This window comes from Ornithodoros turicata, chromosome 7, assembly GCF_037126465.1.
Source record: "Ornithodoros turicata isolate Travis chromosome 7, ASM3712646v1, whole genome shotgun sequence".
NCBI classification, from domain to species: Eukaryota; Metazoa; Arthropoda; class Arachnida; order Ixodida; family Argasidae; genus Ornithodoros; species Ornithodoros turicata.
The window spans coordinates 41,728,879-41,746,683 of NC_088207.1; the positions used below are offsets into that span (position 1 = coordinate 41,728,879).

A 17,805-nucleotide genomic window follows, 5' to 3' on the forward strand; every position below is an offset into this window, starting at 1 on the left:
AACATGATAAAACGGTGCGGTGGTCCCCGATAGCTCGTGACAGCTATTTCAGCACGATACAGCGGCCATGACAGAGTGTAAACACAAACTGGTTGCCAGGCAGAGCTGGCTAGGTGTGGCTATCCAATCCGCGCAGTTCCAAGTATGACGTCACAAGTGGAACCGCCGCCCGGTAGTTTTTCTCAAATTTCTAACGAAGGAGTATGGAAATTTGGAAAGCAATGTGCGTTTATGAATGAAGTTGGGACCACGGTTCTGAATATCACAACGTCTTCATACTTTCGGAACAGCAGCGGAGCTGCACTTTAAATTGGTTTTGTGACTCTTTGGCATCTTGCCATTAGCTCAGGAACTCGGGTGCATAAGCTGGCTCATGAGTTTTAAGATGTGTTAGGCGCGTGCGGCAGTGTCAATGAAACTTGACGTGCTTGATGCGGAAATTTCCCAGCTGTCGTCTACCAAGTACTTCAACACTGCGCCTTTTGTTTCCTTCTGTCTTCAATCCGTGCAATAAGCCACAAGAGTATTTTATGCACATGGTATTGTAATAGACCACAGCTTGAAGAAATCTCGGATTTCTGCCAGAAATCCTGGGCTCGCCTGCACGAGCGTTGACGAGGTTCCTCAACGGTGTCTTCGGTTGCTTCGGTAGTGCTTCGGGCACACGCTACGATCCTCAACGCTGCTTGTGCGTGAAGCACTGTCAAAAATACTGAGGCTGCCACCGAGAAAATTTTCCTCAACGTTTCGTGCAAGCAGGCCTGGTCGTTTGGATTCCTCAACGCAGGCGGTCGCATGCATTGATGAGAAGAGAGCAGATGATGTTCACAGCAGCTATAATGCTCTTCGCGTGTCACTTCGCATGACATATATTGTGGTACCTGTTCCCGGTACTCCTACGAACGCTTCTGGAAGGTGCTCTGGTGTCCGTCCTGGCTCCTACCAGTATGGTGGACAGGCCCACCATACTATCAACGCGACGTACAGTATCACCGCAGACAGTACTACAGAGGTGAAAAGAGAAGCTGGTTAAGTAGGGAAGAGCATTATTGTGTCATACGAGGGCACCCGTGCTCCTCCTGTAAGCAACAACAGCAGAATCCTCGTGTATGAGGAAGTTTTGTGGCAAACGCTCAAGTCACGACGCACTTGCAACATTGCTGAGTGGGTAAGCTTTTGGGCGTACACACAATGCATAAATATTTGTGATATTAGTTTCGCAGACATAGCTTTTCCTCGAAGAGTATAAAACGCAAGGTCAGACGCTTGGGATTTCACTTGGAGATAATGTTTTCAATGGGAAAGAAATGCTTTTTTACAGTTACATTTAGAGTTTTGTCTCTTGGTTTGATTTTCGTTCAAGAAGAACGAAACATATGGAGAGGTTGGCGAATTGTCTCTGTTAGCCTAGGCCTCAATGCATTATATGCGTTCCGGAAAATGCTAACGTACATGCACGTTTGGCAAAGCCCTCGTCAAAAGAAAAAACACACAAGAGTCAGCTGTCCTGATGAATATACGATATATTTAATATAGGTAGACGCAAGGAACTTTGAATCTCGCGACGGGCCGGGCTTAGTCATTATTGAACGCCTCCCGCATATGAGATACGCCTGCCCGCTTCCGTGACAGGGAAGTATTTAGTCTGGATTACACGTCTTTCGTGCTATCAAATGAGCGAGACAACTACGAGAGCCCGGTGACACTTCTATCCCTTTTTATGTTACATCAATTCTTTCACATTGTCGGAAGCGCTAACGAGCTCTTGCGACACCATATACTAGTCTATGCGAAGGCACAGCCTAACAAGTCTTTCGCGTAACTTATTTGAGCGCCCAGGTTTTGCATGCGGTTTTCATTTATTATAATCAGCGTATTTTCAATGCGCTTGCTGATTTTTCGAGAGGTATCAGTGGAGTCAAGAGACGACAATAACTGTTCACCTTTTATTTCAGCCGTCACTAAGGCGGCTAAGATCAAGACATCTGATGAAAGTATGTGTGTCATTATACCGAATAGCGCGAAAGGTTTTGATGTGTGCAATTCGTTTCCCAGAAAAAAACTCACATAAACATAGCTCCGCGCGTTCACCCTTAACTCGCCACTCCAGCTATAACGAGGATGAGGAGTATGGTGCCACGTCACCGATGACGGTATAAGGAAAACTCGTTCTGGTTCGCCGGCCAGTGGTGGACAGCGCCTTGTCCCTTTGCCGCCGTACACCTGTTTTGCCAGTTCTCCCGGAGAATTGGGGATAGAAGGAGCGGCCGAAGCATTACCGAGCAAGGAGAAAGGCTTTATCAGAACCCCGAACAGCCGAGTTGCAGACGACAGCGGAGTAGCAGACAACATTTCTCTAGGCCAATCAGCGAGCGTTCTCCTTATAGCGTCAGCGCCAGGTTCCATGCAGATCACAGGCTGGTACTGCTCTTCATCACCGTTGCGCACGGTCGCTTTTTGCGGCGTATTTTAAATTCAATTTCTGCGATAATTATGGCTCTGTGGTGTAAATTACTTCGCATGGTGCATCTTACTGGCCTACTTAACAGTTTTATAGGAAGAAAACTGGGTGTTAAAAATGACTTCTGTACTACCTTAATCGTACAAGGCAAAAATAAATGTCCACGTCTATATAAAAGACATTTGTAATGATGTCGATGGTGTCGTTAATTTTTGTTTATCAGTATTTTTGTAGTGCACTAGATCGAGCGGCCTATATGAGCCTTGCAGGCTTGCAGGAACTGGCTTGAGGCGAACCCTTTTGAAAACGCTGGTACAACATGCGCAATGTTTGTATCGGGCGTGAGTGCCTTTCTACTATCACTATGGAGGTCTGTGCTCCAGAGCAACGGGGCAACTACGTTCAATTACAGCGAGTAACGATTGCTTCTGAGGGTCTGCACACTAATTAATTTCGCAGATAATCGTTTCCCGTACTTTGCAAGACGCGCCACCCCCTTAGGCACCGAACCCATCCATGAGACATGTTAATTTCATTGTTGCTCAGCATTAGTTGACCTATTCAACATGAGCCATAAATCCAAATAATGTTTCTAGTTTTTATGCTAGTGCACGCAGTGTTCTTTTTCTTTTTTCTGACACACGTTTACAAATGTAGCCCTAAAGTAGAGGAATAGTCCACGTCGAGGCCCTTTGGACAACGGCTATCATTAACGCAGGGCGTGACACAGAAGAAGAAGAACAACAACAAATATATGCAGTGAAGTTGGGTAAGGAAATCGAAGCGGACAAACAAGACCTGACGCATGATGTTAGCAGAAAATAGTAGGCCCTATAGCGGTGAGCTATCTTGTACACCCACGAACTATTTTATTCATATCATAACCGTTTTGACTTGTACGTCCTTTTTGCAGCCATCACATCGTCATCCCCTCCAACAAATGGTGGCATAAGTGAGCTGCTCCATACTTGTGGAGCCACAATCTTCATATTGTTTTGAAATTCAATCCAATCCAATTTGAGGATATTCATTCCGCACAGAAGGGTTAGAAAGTACGTTGCATCATAGGTCGGTGAATCCATTCATGATGGCCTTCACCGACCTCACTCTCCATCACATCATGCAGAATGATGTGAGGTTGAATGAAGGGCTATGAGGTGATGTGATATTGAAGTTGAAGTTGAATGATGGGCTATAACGTGATGTAGTATTGAAGTTGAAGTCGAATGAAGGGCTGTGATGTGATGGGTTTTGAAAGAAGTCAATGTGATAGGTTTTGAATTTGAAGTCAGTATGATGAGTTTGTGACGGGCTTTGAAGGTTAAGTTATTGTGGTGATTTTCAACTTGAAGTCGAATGGTGGGTTTTGAAGTCCTTATGAAAGTTATGAAGTTGACAATGCTTAGCCGGTGTATGACGTTCGCGTAGTTGTCATGGGTGTTACTAATGCGAACGCGTGCCGACTGAAAGATAAATGTGAGTGTATTGAGCGGATATAAACGCTTCTCGTTTCGTGTCTGGTATGGGGCCTGATTTGCAGGTGGCTGGCGAGGGCATACCAGGCATACCCCCCGCTCATCGCAGTGTGCGTGTTTGCTTTCCGTGGACGCAAAGAGGGAAAGTCCTTGGAAGTACTGCGTGACTTTCGTGCGCAGTGTTGCCGTTTTAGTGACTTTGTCGCCAGATTTGTCGACTTTCGGAGCAGCAGGTTAGAGTCCAAAGCTACGTGTCTGGAGCGTAGCGAGAAATGTAATTACTTGAACGGTCGACCGCCCAACCCGGTCTCGACCAACCGCACTCTGAAACCTTCTAAAAGGCTTCTAAATCCATTTGACATCAAAAGTAATTACCAAAATATTTTAGATGACAGGGCCACGATGTAATGCGATGTTGAAGCTGATGAATCGCGTGAACAAAGATGCGTCAGCAAAGGCGGCCGCACAAAGCCACATGTACTTCTATGCGCGCTTTCAAGCACTTGGCTGTCAACAACCGGAGCAATAGACGTTTTTAGAAAGATCAAAGAAAACATCTTCCCGGAACAGCACCGCCAGCGGTACTGCCCCGACGACCTTTTTATCGGCCGCGCATTCAAAGACACCCGGCCCACCCGGAGGCGGATCGCATTATCAAAGGGCCCCTCTCCGGTATATGAGGGACCGGCCCCCTTTTGCCTCCTCCACCGCTTACACGGATTTCAAGGGAGACCAGAGCGTATAAGAAAAGCAAGCGTCACCTGTGGCACGCAAGGGCTCATGGGAATTTAGAGCGCCTTAGAACATCCAGACCATCCAAACATCCGAGACGGCCAGAGGCGGAGGTAGAAGAAGAACAGCAACATTCCCGGTGTGCGCAGCAGGATCGTCAGCCGGGGTAAACGATAACCGAACCAGGCGACAGAGCAGTGTCCCTCAAAGTTCCCATGCTGCTTTGCGCCACGCGCTTGGTGGCACGCGCATCTTTTTGAATCGTCTTTAGCGCGCGCGCGCGCGCCGTGTGTCCCAGATATTGCGGCCCTGTGAGTCACGGAGGAAGCTCGCTGCGAAGGTAGCGTGACGCGACGTTGTGTATCACGTGAGGTGTGGTGATGCAGGTGGCGGGAGTGGAAAGCACAAGACGCCAGGCCTTTCGCCAGGATGGCTCCGTCGAGGAAGATTCTTAGTGAAGGTTCTTGTCTCGTGCACTTGTAATACGAATTTGTTCAGAAAAGATTGTAAAGACTCCTAAACATTGGAACAGAGTTCGAGTTGCAATGCATTTGTAAGAGATAATTTCGAAATATTGACATATTATATGTTAAGAACTCTCAAACACAGAGAAAGAATCGTGTTAAAGTCTGCATAAAATGCGTAGCGACACAGCTGTCGCAGTGGCTCACTTGCGAGTTGCTCAGCTACTCGCGACTTTTTATTTCAACGACGTTACGGAGCGATCTGCCCCTTTCATCATGATGCTGAGGAAATCCTCAATAGAAACGAGGCGTCCAGTTCCATTGGCCAGCAGAGGAAGGAGATTGGTGACTACGATACTTCATCAGAAGGTAAGACAATCAAGTAACCAAATACAATAAATATGCAACCAGACTGAAGCGACCGAATACGTCATAAAATTATGTATAGTTACATAATGAGACAAGAGAAAAATATCTCAAACCGGAAAAATGATTCTAATGAACGTTCTATTCTCAGCTGGAACAAAGCCCAACGAACGATGTGCAATTAAAAGCATCTGCCGATTTCTGTGCGAAACAGGAGCGTTTATGATCAATTAGTGAGAAAATACGTCTTTTTTTTCTCTCTCCCAACTGTACTATACCAATGTAGGAAAAGACTAGTCTCAAATAGTGTAGCGTTAAGGTTACCGTCTAGAAAGTTGAACTCTTCCCTTATAGCGAATTCGGGTGGTCATTTCATAGCAACACGGCCGAGTGCTCGGAAATTGCTAGGTCGGCGACCGAGCTGGATCACGTGACCGTTGCCACCCGAACATGATTGCTAGGAATCTAGCGGTTTTAGGTACTTGGATCACGCTAGGGGCGTCGCGGTAGCAAGTCTTCGAGTTCTGTCGTCTGCTAAACCACGTGATTTCAACATGCGGGCCAATGAGGGCACTCTCCACCGTTGCAGTGCGGATGTGACGACACCGGATACAGTAGAGCAATCTGCTGCTCGATCGTTTTGAGACCGGGCAAAAAAAGTGCTAGCTGGCAAATTCCGAGCGCTCGGAAAGCGCCACGCGAACATGCGAGATTGCTTCATTTTGACCAAGCGAACATGACTGTTCGAGATCTGGCAAAAAAAGTTGCTACGAAATGACCACCCCAATTCGCCATTAGCTTGTCCCCTGGAAGAAATTGGAGAAGATGATGATTGGAGATTACGCGGGCACCATCTGCGCGCGTGTTCTGTTTTCGTTTTCCTGGACCACGCAGTTCAGTTTTTCATTAAATGTTTGCGTCGTACAGGTCGTGGAATCATCCTTTTCCTACATCCCCATTAATCGTTATCTCTGGCTTTACTGAAGTTGACGTTACACCACGCAAACGTGCGCCTAAGAACGCCACCGCCGGAAACAATAGCACTATGCTACAGCTTCGAGCTACCTTTTCCTTTCGTTTATTTTTTTTTATTTTTTCGTTCCGTGTTAGCGCCGCGAAGCAACTGTGGTTATGATCGGCATACAGAAGCAGACACAGAAAGAGGACAGCAGGAAGGAATGGGAGACGGGGATGTTAGTATGCGTCCTGGGCCGACTTCTGGGGGAACTATGCCTACATTCGTCTCGAAAGTCTGCCGGAAAACCCAGGGAAAACCTCAGACTAGGCTTTTGCAGCACGGTGCATATACACCCCGTCTTTATTCGATACCACGTCAGCGTGACTGTTTATCAGCACAGATTGACAGCACAGCCGGTAGTAGGGTTCGAACCCGTCACCTCCCAGTCTTCAGCAGTATTATGAAAGATACATGCCATGACAGTTTGTCGCTGCGCGGGGACGAGTGTAAAGGTTGGAGAGACAAACGTGACGAAGTGTCTTCCAATCACTTGGCAGCTGTAAGAGGGTATCGGCATGGATCCGCAGAAGAAACCACGTGCGCCTCAACCTTGATATGTTGCCTCTCTTTTTGTGGGACAGGGACCAGCGAGGTCGCTCAACGGGCAATGGGGGAGAGAGGGAAATTGGGGAGTTGCGCAGACAGCTGGCCCACTTGCATGCCGTTCTTGCTCGGTAATGCGAATACACGACGCAGCGAATTTGCGGAAACTCCTGCTGGAGTTCAAGCATCTTCTCTCCGTTTGCGTACTACACATACCTACTACCTACCTACCTACTCCTACTACAGAGAAAAATATTGCGCAGCGGGACTAACTTTTTTCTTTCTTTCGAACAGCACGTTCCAGGTGGTATTTCGCGCATGTTGCAAGATACCCGCCTGGTGTATAACTGGTGTCTAGAGTTCTTAGACCTATAGCACACTTTTAGCACACACCCTAGCAGCGACACTTTTCTTGTTACTGTGGTGTCATCCGAATCATGCAGCCACCACCTTCATTCCACATTCCATCCTTTAATGCCCATGACGATGACGATGGGTCTCCCCAAAACGTGCCACATCACACGACATCACACATCCCCCTCCGTAAAAAAATTGAGGTCCGTCCTTGGTGCGAACAAAAATACAAACAAAGTTCAGAGACACGAAAGTTCACTCAACCCAACGCAAATAGTTGCTACGGCTTTCTAGTGTCTGGGTAGCGCTCGGGTGCGGTACGTTGGCGTTTGCTCCGTCGAAGTTGTGGCCCTTGTTCTTGTTCCTGAACAGTGCCGGGGGCTGGCACTTCTGGCACAAGCGGAGGATGTGAAGAAGCTTGCTCGGTGATTGCCCACCAAGAGCTAGTGATGAACGGCTGTTCCTTCTGCTCCTCCATACGCTGGGCAGGTAACCTCTCTGCGCCGTGGTGTTTCGTAAATTTGGACGAGTGCCATACTTTGCCATCCTCCAACAGATAGGAAAGTGGTCCTCGTGGAGCAATTATCTTCAACGGCGGCGAAAAATTCGGATGCCCCTTCTTTCGTCGACCAGGCAGGCGCACTCGAACGTAGGTACCGGGAGTGAATATTCGACACTTAGCAGATCGTTTAGAGTCAGTGTATAACTTCTGCTTTGACTGCTTACACTCCACCCGCTGCCGGACTTTCGGCATGTCCACGTCGACTGACTGCCCTTCAAGTCCCACCACATTTAGGCGAGTTCGTATGGCCCTGCCGTGAAGGAGAACTGACGGTGAAACACCCGTGGTAGCATGAGGGGTACTTCTATATACGGTGAGGTACTCGAGAACTGCTGATTTCACGTCCTTGTTACGAAGTTTTGCAACTTGAATGACGTCCTTGAAAACACGATTGAAACGCTCCACTTGGCCATTTGCTTGTGGGTAGTACACTGAAACTGTCGTTTGACGAATGCCACGATCTTGAAGAAATTTTTTAAATTCTGCTGAAACAAATTGCGGGCCATTGTCAGTGACTAGTTCTTCAGGAAAACCCTCGCGACTGAAAACATGCCGGAGAAACGTTTCTACTGTGGCGGTTGTTACAGTTGATGCAAACGAAACCTCCGGCCACTTGCTATGGTAGTCAATTAGGGTAATGGCGTAGCGACAGGAGTGAGGGCAGTCCTCCAACGGTCCGACGATGTCTACACCTAACTTTGCCCATGGCTTGGCCGGAAATGGGACCGGGTGTAAAGGTGAAGGCGCTGTCCTGGCAGACTTGTCCGCGGATTGACAGGTAGAGCAGTCACGCACCATCTTTTCAGCTTGCGCGTCCATTCCAGGCCACCAGTAGAGATCTCGGAGTCTCTGCTTTGTCCGCACAATTCCCGGATGGGTTTCGTGCGCGAGAGTGAGAATCTTAGATGTTAACGCCTGCGGAACAACGATGCGTTCTCCACGGTACAGCAGTCCATCTACAACAGAAAGCTCGTCTCGAAAACGGTGATACGGGGTCATGCTTCGAGACATCTCAGCACGCGGTGGCCACGAGCCTCCTTCAAGTGCGTTGATAACTGCACTGGCTTCAGGATCGAGTCGAGTAGCATCTTGGAGCTCTCCCTTGGTGATCGGATTGGAGACGGTGCACACTATCTCCTCTTCAAATTCTTGCTGTGATGGTAACGGTAGCCGGGATAGAGCGTCCGCTACGTAGTTTTCTGCTCCCTTCTTGTATTCAACTTTGAAGTTGTAGTAAAGTAGCCTCGCAGACCATCTGGAAATTCGAAGAGGTCTGTGGCCTGTACCGTGAGCCCCAAGAAGGGTCACTAACGCTTGATGGTCTGTACGCAGAGTAAACGGACGTCCCCAAAGGTAGACATGCCAGCGCTCGCATGCCCACAGGCAAGCAAGCGCTTCACGTTCTCCAACTGAATACTTCCTCTCCAGGGGAGACAACGTGCGAGAAGCAAACGCAACTGTGCGAACCTGGTCCCCTTTAAGTTGCTGCAAGACGGCGCCCAGTCCGTAAGACGAAGCATCCGTCGCCACGATCACAGGGAGTCGTGGGTCAAACATGTGGAGGACTGGACAGGAGCTGAGCACCGACTTCACTTTCTTGAAGCTTTCATCCGCACTTGACGTCCATACGAATGGCTTGGAGTCTCGAAGGAGTTCTCGCATCGGTTCCACCAGTTCAGCGTAGTGCGAAATAAATTTCGAATAATACCCTGCTAATCCAAGAAAAGAACGTAGAGACTTCAAGTCTGTTGGGGCGGGAGCGCATTGCAGAGCCTCAATTGCAGATGCCTGCGGTAACAGTCCTTGACAATTAACAACGTGTCCCAAGAAGGAAAGTTCAGAAACATCGAAGACGCATTTATGGTTTAACTTCAGTCCTTCAGCAGACAAACGTTGCAGTACGCGGTAAAGGTTCTTCTGATGCTCCTCTTCAGTCCGTCCGTAGATGATGATGTCATCGATATAGAAGAGCACGCCCGTACAACCTTTCAGTACAAGTGACATCATATGTTGGAATGCCGATGGTGCAGAGGCAAGTCCAAAGCATACTCGCTTGAAACGGAAAAGACCATCATGAGTAATGAAGGCAGTTAGGTCTCTACTATCCGGGTGAAGAGGCACTTGGTGGTACGCCGATGATAAATCAAGCTTTGAAAACTTTGTAGCGCCGGCTAATGCGTTTAGCAGCTCATCAGTATGTGGCAACGGAAAACAGTCCGGCACGACTGCTTTGTTCGGTTCACGAAGATCCACGCATAACCGAATGGAACCATCCTTTTTCTTCGCCACAACTATTGGCGAGACCCATTCCGAGGCTGTCACCCTCTCAATCACATCCTGCTCCTCCAAACGGCGTAATTCCTCGGAAACTTGTTGACGTACAGTGAGAGGTAGTCGGCGTAGCTTCCCAGCAACAGGCTTCACATCAGGGCGCGTCTTCACCTTGTGGATGTAATTCTTGCACAGCCCAAGAGCTCCGTCGAAAAGGTGCCCGAACTCAACTGAAATACCTGGCGGTACAGAAGGAGCCGACGTCGTAGTACTGAAGCAGGTGTGACTCATGCCGTCGATGCATAGATCCAAAGATGTGACAGCATCCATCCCCAAAAGGGTAGTCCCGTGGGACACTACGTAGAAGGTCAGGTGTGCCGAACGATCGGCGAAGGACACCGTCACCGTGAAGCATCCTTGAACAGGAATGCAGTGCTTGGAGAAGTCATACAGATTTACGGACGGCGGTTTCAAGGGGTGCTTTGCTGAAAAATGCGTCTGGTAGGTGTCAGCGGACATTATCGATACGGATGATCCAGTATCAATGAGGAAACGTATGTCTATATCCGATACTGTCAAGGTGATGAAAATCCCAGGTTTCTTCTTCGGAACGCCACGTTCCAGGTGCAAAACAGTCTGGGCATCAGCACAGGAAGAAGAATCCTGGACGGGCTCTTCGCTAGTCAACTCTCGTAGGTGTCCTGCAGAACGGCAAACGGAACGGAAATGCCCCGTTTTATTGCATAAGAAACATCTTTGGTTCCGGGCCTTGCATGCCGAGGAATTTGCTAGATGATTAGAAGAGCCGCAACGAAAGCATTGAGTTTTGCCTGTCGTGCGTTTGCTGTAACGCTGAGCCCCTTGAAGTAACTTCCCATGCGCCTGTCTCGTTATTCGTTGAACCTCATCTTGCTGCGTTTCAACTGTAAATTCTCTGGACTCCTTCTGCGCCTGTTGAAATTGCCGAGCCAGTGCGAGCGTCCGGCTCAGCGTAAGGGAATGCCCTTCTAAGAGAAGACGGTCGCGTAGATGCGGAATATTGGTTGACTCTACAATCTGGTCGCGGAGCATAGAGTCCAGTGTCGTTCCAAAATCACAGGTACTGGCAAGTTCTCGAAGCGCAATGGCGTAGTCGTCGATGGCCTCACTGGGTAGCTGACGGCGATGGCGAAACCTGTGTCGCTCAGCAATGGGGTTGACCGCAGAAGCGTAATGGGCATCCAAAACTTGCAGGGCAAGTTCCATTTCATCTGGTACCGTGCTCGTGGAACCCACTGACGTGGCAGCAGGCGAATCAGGTAGAGGTAACAGGTCGAATATTCTCTGGCCTTCGGAACCAAGGCAATGGTAAAGGATAGCCTTCCGTCGACCGCTGGACTCACTGTCCAAACCAGACGCAATTAAGTAGTTCCGGAAAGCTTTCTTCCATGACGGCCAGCACATCGCAGGTTTGCCGGGCCTCGGCAAGAACAATGAAGGTGGCGGTAATCCCAACATCATAAACAGCAAACAGGACGTACCCGAGGAAGCAGAATCTCCGCATGCAAGGTGATTTACCAGTCGTCGCCAAAATGGGTAGCCTGTGGTGTCATCCCAATCATGCACATAGCATCAGCGCTTGTCTTGCCATATGTTTGACAGGTTTCTGGAAACAAGAAGGCGACAACCTAACTTCGCCCAGCAATGGAGGCACAACTCCTTACTGATGAAGTTGGCGGTGTCTACATATCCAGACATGTGCCACAATAACTACGAAGAGATAACTTGCTAACAAGTAAAAGAAAAACAAGGGACGTCGCGTCACAGCTGCGTCATTACGTGTTTTCTCTTGAACAGTTGACATCTATAAAACAGGGAAAGAGCTAATATTAATAGCGCAGTGGCAGTTTTGCAGCAGAACACCAGTGGTCACCATAAACGGTCACCATATGCGAGTTACATGGAAAGACACGTCAACGCCTTGTGATTGTGTGACCGTGTGTGGGATTATTCCATTTTTTTCTATTTCTTTTTCCATTTCTTCTACTTCTTTTCCTTTTCTTCCGTTTTCAGAATAGCGAGCCTACCTTTGTCTGGCTGACCTTTCCTTTCTTTTTTTTTTCTCAATAAACATATCCCCCCTCCCCCTGTAAAGACTTAATAGTTCGGAAAATGTCAGTCATGTCACAACTATAGACCTTAAATGTGCCAGATGATATATGCCAGATGCTAAAGACTTTTCTGTAGATATCACCTATACCACCTACAAGAAATGGAGCTGCAGGCGACATATTAAGTCACCACATAGCTCCAGCAAACACCCAGTTAAAAGAAGAAGATGATGATGACATACTATAGAAAAAGAAATTCGCCTAGACCTTTTTTAAATAAAAATACCAACTTAATCTAAACTTGCAATTTACTGCAAGCGCCTCCGCTCTCAATTAAACCCCTGCATGTCATATCAGCTCTAGCACAACATGGGACCCGCTCTCAAGTTTGAACAACACAGGCTGCCTTGATACTGCCCATATTCGCCCCTAAAACCGGAGGAGTCGTCTCACGACAATTATATTGTGATGTGATGCGATAAAGGAAATTATATTAGTGAGGCGAATTACCAAGCTGCAAGCATAGAACATCATTGTGCGCTCGGTACATGCGCCAGGACTGCGCTGCTGACCTGCTCGCAACAGGACGGAAACGTAATTTGAAGTTCAGCAGCCTAGCAGGAAGTGCACCGTAAACTAGTAAACGTTGCGTAAACTAGTTATCATGCGCGTATGGCTCTTGAAACACACCAACTCGATTACAAATCGAGAGTGTGTTGGTGATATTAGTTGCGAGATGGGATGGGGATGAGGAGAAGGACGAATTAAGGCTTGAAGTCAATGAGTTGATGAAGATGTAGCATGTGACGTGACGTGATGTGATGTGATTACGCTACTCAGGACGGTCTGGAAACGTGGATCCTTGAACGCGTGCATGATGTACACTAGCACCGCCTTCTTCGCCATTTCTGAAGCCCTTTTCTGCAACCAGGCACTATGCATCGTCAATGTAAATGCAATACAGACACGATAAAAGAATATTCAACAACTTCTGACTGCAGCAGTACACGAATGCGGAGCAAGACCTAGCTGAGACCAAGCTGTCAACATGATGAGCGAACTGTGTCTCGAATAATTATGCGGATTTAACAATGTGCAACGTAATCAAGCGCGCGGCGAATGTTGTTTTTGGAGGGACGGTCGAATCTGGGAACCTACACGAAACCGATACCACTAAGTTCGGCCGCGTCGGCCGACGATATACCTGGCTAATTTTTACGTTAAAAAAGTGCTTAGCTATTAAATCAACGAATTTTCAAGATCAGCGCTGCTTCCGAGGCTGTGGCAGCGTTACGTCACATCCTAAGCGAAAGAGTGAGAGGCTCAGAGGAGGAAAGGCCCCGTCCAGACGCCCGGTAACCTGCAACTATATGAGACGCCCTGGCCTGTTGCTCTGGGCCAGGTGGCGCGAGTGAGCAGCAACGTCAGCGCCCCAAATTGTGCAACACGCGGTCGTTTAGCAGACGACGCGGCACTTTCAAATACACAGTCTCAAGTTGTTCGCACTTTTCAAGAAGCACCGCTTTTTCTGTGGATTTCCTACAGGGTTTGTAGCTTCCCTGGCACCATACTGTTTGAAACACCACGCAAAACACGCTGATGAAACGACCTACTGTTGGGATCCGTGGCCGTTTGGGCCCGAAATGGCGCTGTGCAAACTTCACTGCAACAGCCCCTATGAAATTTCGACATTGTAGATATTATGCGTAGCCAGTCGGCCAGTCAGGAGAATTAACCTTTGGCTGATCTTTCGACCGGTTCTGGCTACCATCGACTTCTACTGGATTTCACGCCTGCCGCGACTTTTGGATAAAGGGAAAATTTATTTGACACAGAGCACTGATTCAAAGATCTGATACATGGGTGAACTGTGACTACAAAGTCCACAGCGTTGTTGACACGCTGTAACCAAGTTCGAGCTTGAAGGAAAACGAACACGCTGTTCGATTCTAATACCGAGCCAGTCTCATGAGTGCACCATTGTGTGATGAGCATCTTCTTTCGCTGCTTGCAAAGCGGAAGGCGCTTGTGTGGCACATAATCCTGTCTTTGTTGTCAGTCCTCGAAATCCGACGGCGCCCGAACGTGTTCTTCACTCTCCAATCGCTCCAACTCATGAAGCATTCCAATTCCGCAGTTGGTAGACTGTTCGTGGGATAATAGTTCTGTCCAGAAACAGCACAACACGCGTAGAATCACATTGACGCATAAATAAACCCGCGAACATATTTCTACAGACTGTTCCGTTGACAGACACCACCAAAACACGGCACAGAGGGGGACGCCGTGCCGACCGTGGCGTGCTATTTCGAAACTATGCTGACACGGCCGCCGGGATGCTGCACGCACATGCGCACGTGCAAAATGCGATTTCAAAACATTGTCGACCAATCGTAGTGCGCACACAGTCTCGGCCAATGAGCTTGCAATATTGTAGGTGGGAGCAGTGGCACATATTCTACAGACGCATACACACGGATACATCAGGAGGACTGGCCGCGGCATTCCTTTTCTCAAGGTCGCGCCCCTACTGGGGCTTAGGGAGTGATGTTTCCTCGTTTTTTCCAGAGAGGGAATTCCAGCATACTCTCAACATCCGGCGTCTGCTCTTGTCATGTATTTCGTCGAATAACATTAAGACTACGCTGCTATTTCGCGTGGGATTTTCGATACGTGGTCAATGGTCTACGGGGAATAAGCCGGCTTTCGCTGTTGGGTATCGCCTGCGGTTCCACTTAGTTTGAATTGGCTGTTGCAACGCGTTGCACGTTCATGAGAGCTTTCGCGTAATGTCGCCCCTGCTTACTGCGTGTTAGGAACGCTAGTCGATGCCGCGACCGGCAGTGCTTAGAAGCCTTTGGTGCTGTTTCATGAGGGTACTCTTTGGTACATCAACATACAGAGCTGAACCCACTGAAGCTAGGCACAAAGGATCGAAATGTCGTAACGCTGACATCTGTCTGGGGAATAATGTCCTGCTTATATTAACGCGATGGCTTACAAGTAAGAAATTAGATAATTATGTCAGCAAACAGGCATCCCTCTGTAATGAGCTTTCGCTCCTGGCAGTACTTAGCACGCTGAGGTCACGACTGCGCTGCTCCGATTCCATCGGGAAGCTGGACTGCTGGGCACTCTGTAATATCTCCCTCATGACTGCCTACGCAGCGACTAAAGGAGCTGTCTTTGTATTTCTGTATAGTTTTCTGTGTTTCTGTTTGTTTTTCATCTTCCTCTTCTTTTCTTTTTGAGAATAGCAAACCCCTAGTATGGCTAACATTTCCCTTTGTTTTTGTTTTAGACAATTAAGGATATCCCTGCTCTTTAACGATTAATGATGTGACTTTTCCGGCTTACACGTACAAACGACGTCACGTCGAGCCGGCCTTAATGATCTAACCAATTAGGCATCACTACTTCACTACTACGAAGTGCGCATTGTTAATAATAAGGCTAACGAGCTGTACTTTACACATACTTCAAAGGATTACGTACAAGCGAACGATGCTGCCGGAATGCGCCTAAGCTTGCGACATTCGTTTACCCAGCTAACCAAACTGATTGAGACTCGACGCTAACGAAGTATCCAATGCCACTTATGAACGACCCTGCAGTGCTGCTGCAATGATTGTCTAGATTCAGTTAACCTGTTGGCTTGCTGAGCTCAAGATCGCGGGTTCGATCCCGGCAGAGGATGGTACCAATCTGAGGGAGGTAAACATTGCTTCCAGGTCCGTGTGTCTGAGATTTCCGGCGCACGTCAAGAGAACCCCTGGTGATCGAAATTATCCGCAGTCCTACCTTGCGGCACGTGTTGCATGCCGCCACACAAATGGGCTGGCACACCTTACGTGTGAATCTACTCCAATCACCTATGACTGTCTGGATAATATGTTATATGGAAGGCGGCAGTGCAGACGACAGCAGTTGACACGATATGTGCCGTGGTTGCCTGTACGCCATTGATTGCATATTCGTCCTCTTCTCTCTCTCACACACACACACACCCTTTGCCGTCTGTCGCGTTCGCGCTGGCAACGTTGTCATTGCGTTGTAGCGTTTGTTTCATACGTTTTTATGGCATCGTACACACTTAAAAACAGAACTTCACCGCATAGCTCCTCTTATCCAACCATCATCCCGGAAGACATCGTTCTCGCCCCTGATCTGTTGAAAAAGGGAGGCGTAGGCCTTTTTCGTGACACGTATATAATTGTCATTGTCGGCTAGGAGGTGCTATGCGGTGAAGCTCTGTATCAAGAGTGTAGGTGTCGCTACTTGTTGTGCTGTGTACGTCAAATCCGTCACAAAACATGCGACATATAGTGCAGCGGTAACACCTTGGAGAAAGTTGTCTTAGAGATCTGTGGCGTGCTTGCCGTTTTCAGCAGGGCACCCGCAATGGAAACAGAAGGGGCTGGTCCATGTTAATCCTTCGTGAGCCGCCTCTTGAGGCCGTAGGTCCATCGTGTATTTTCCTTCAGACGAAGCCGACAAAGTATATTCGTCGCCCACCTCATGTACTCTTACGCTCCGATTACTTGGAGCGTCCCTGTGAATGCGTAAAGTAGCATAATTTTTGCAAACTTTACAACGGCCATTGTTTTCTTTTCTTCTTTTTTTTTTTTTTTTTTTCAAAATGAAGGTCCCCCAGAATATTGGTAGCAATTAGGCGAGGCGAAAGAGGCAATAAAGGCTGCCGCCCAGTTGCTGTATATTTTGTTGACGTCTCCTGTCAACACCACGTGTATACGTGAATGATGCAGAAGGGTTCTGTCGTGCACCCCCAACCAACCCATACCGCGATACGTGCCTCCATTCGCCTTTGCGAATTATGAAGAGCGCAAAATTGAGACCGCTTTTACTGCGCCCTCTCTCGCAATTCAATTCAAACCTGAGAAAAAGCGGAAAAACCGACAGGGCGACATAGAAGGAAGGCAAGTGGAGAAAATATAGACCGAATCGCCGTGGAGTTTCCTCTGTGTGTCTAACGATCCGACAAAACCGAAATAAGTCACGTCCTTTTCACAGTGCTGCAGAATAAAAATACAGAAGAGTACTTGACGCGAGAGTTTATCTCGTCGGCGGAATCGGCAACACAGCAGGCTTTTAACCCACTGCAGGCGCTACAAGCACAGCGGGCTTTTAAAGCGGTACTCTGGGTTTCGATCCACTTCTCGGAAAGCAAGAAATCCCAAAAATCTTTCAGCCTATAAAAATCTACAGCCTGTAGAGTCCAGCAGCAATAAGCGTGGCCTATTTACTGAGTTCCGGGGTCACAGTGCAAACAAGACTTTTGTAGAGAACATCAAAAACAACAAAAGTTATTGTATGTGTGTTAGAGGAAAATTTAATATGACGGGTATTGCTATTGTATTGCGTGCGCGGTGTTTATTTACGATATGCTATTTGGCCTTCTATTTTCGCGTTTGCATTTGTCACGTCATCATCACCACAAGTTACAAGTAA

The 17,805-nt window shown here is 48.0% G+C and overlaps 2 protein-coding genes across 6 annotated transcripts in view; both read right to left on the reverse strand.

Moving 5' to 3' along the window:
- LOC135399891 (neuropeptide CCHamide-1 receptor-like) overlaps nt 1-17,805 on the reverse strand; it is a 213,599-nt gene that overhangs the window by 19,327 nt on the left and 176,467 nt on the right. The window lies entirely within an intron of this gene.
- On the reverse strand, nt 7,694-11,689 carry LOC135400607 (uncharacterized protein K02A2.6-like). Its single transcript, XM_064632440.1, has one exon. It carries the CDS (start codon nt 11,687-11,689, stop codon nt 7,694-7,696), a length of 3,996 nt encoding a protein of 1,331 aa, XP_064488510.1.

Excerpts from the sequence above, each read along its gene's own strand:
- LOC135400607 (XM_064632440.1), bottom strand. The coding sequence starts at position 11,689 with ATGTGCTGGCCGTCATGGAAGAAAGCTTTCCGGAACTACTTAATTGCG.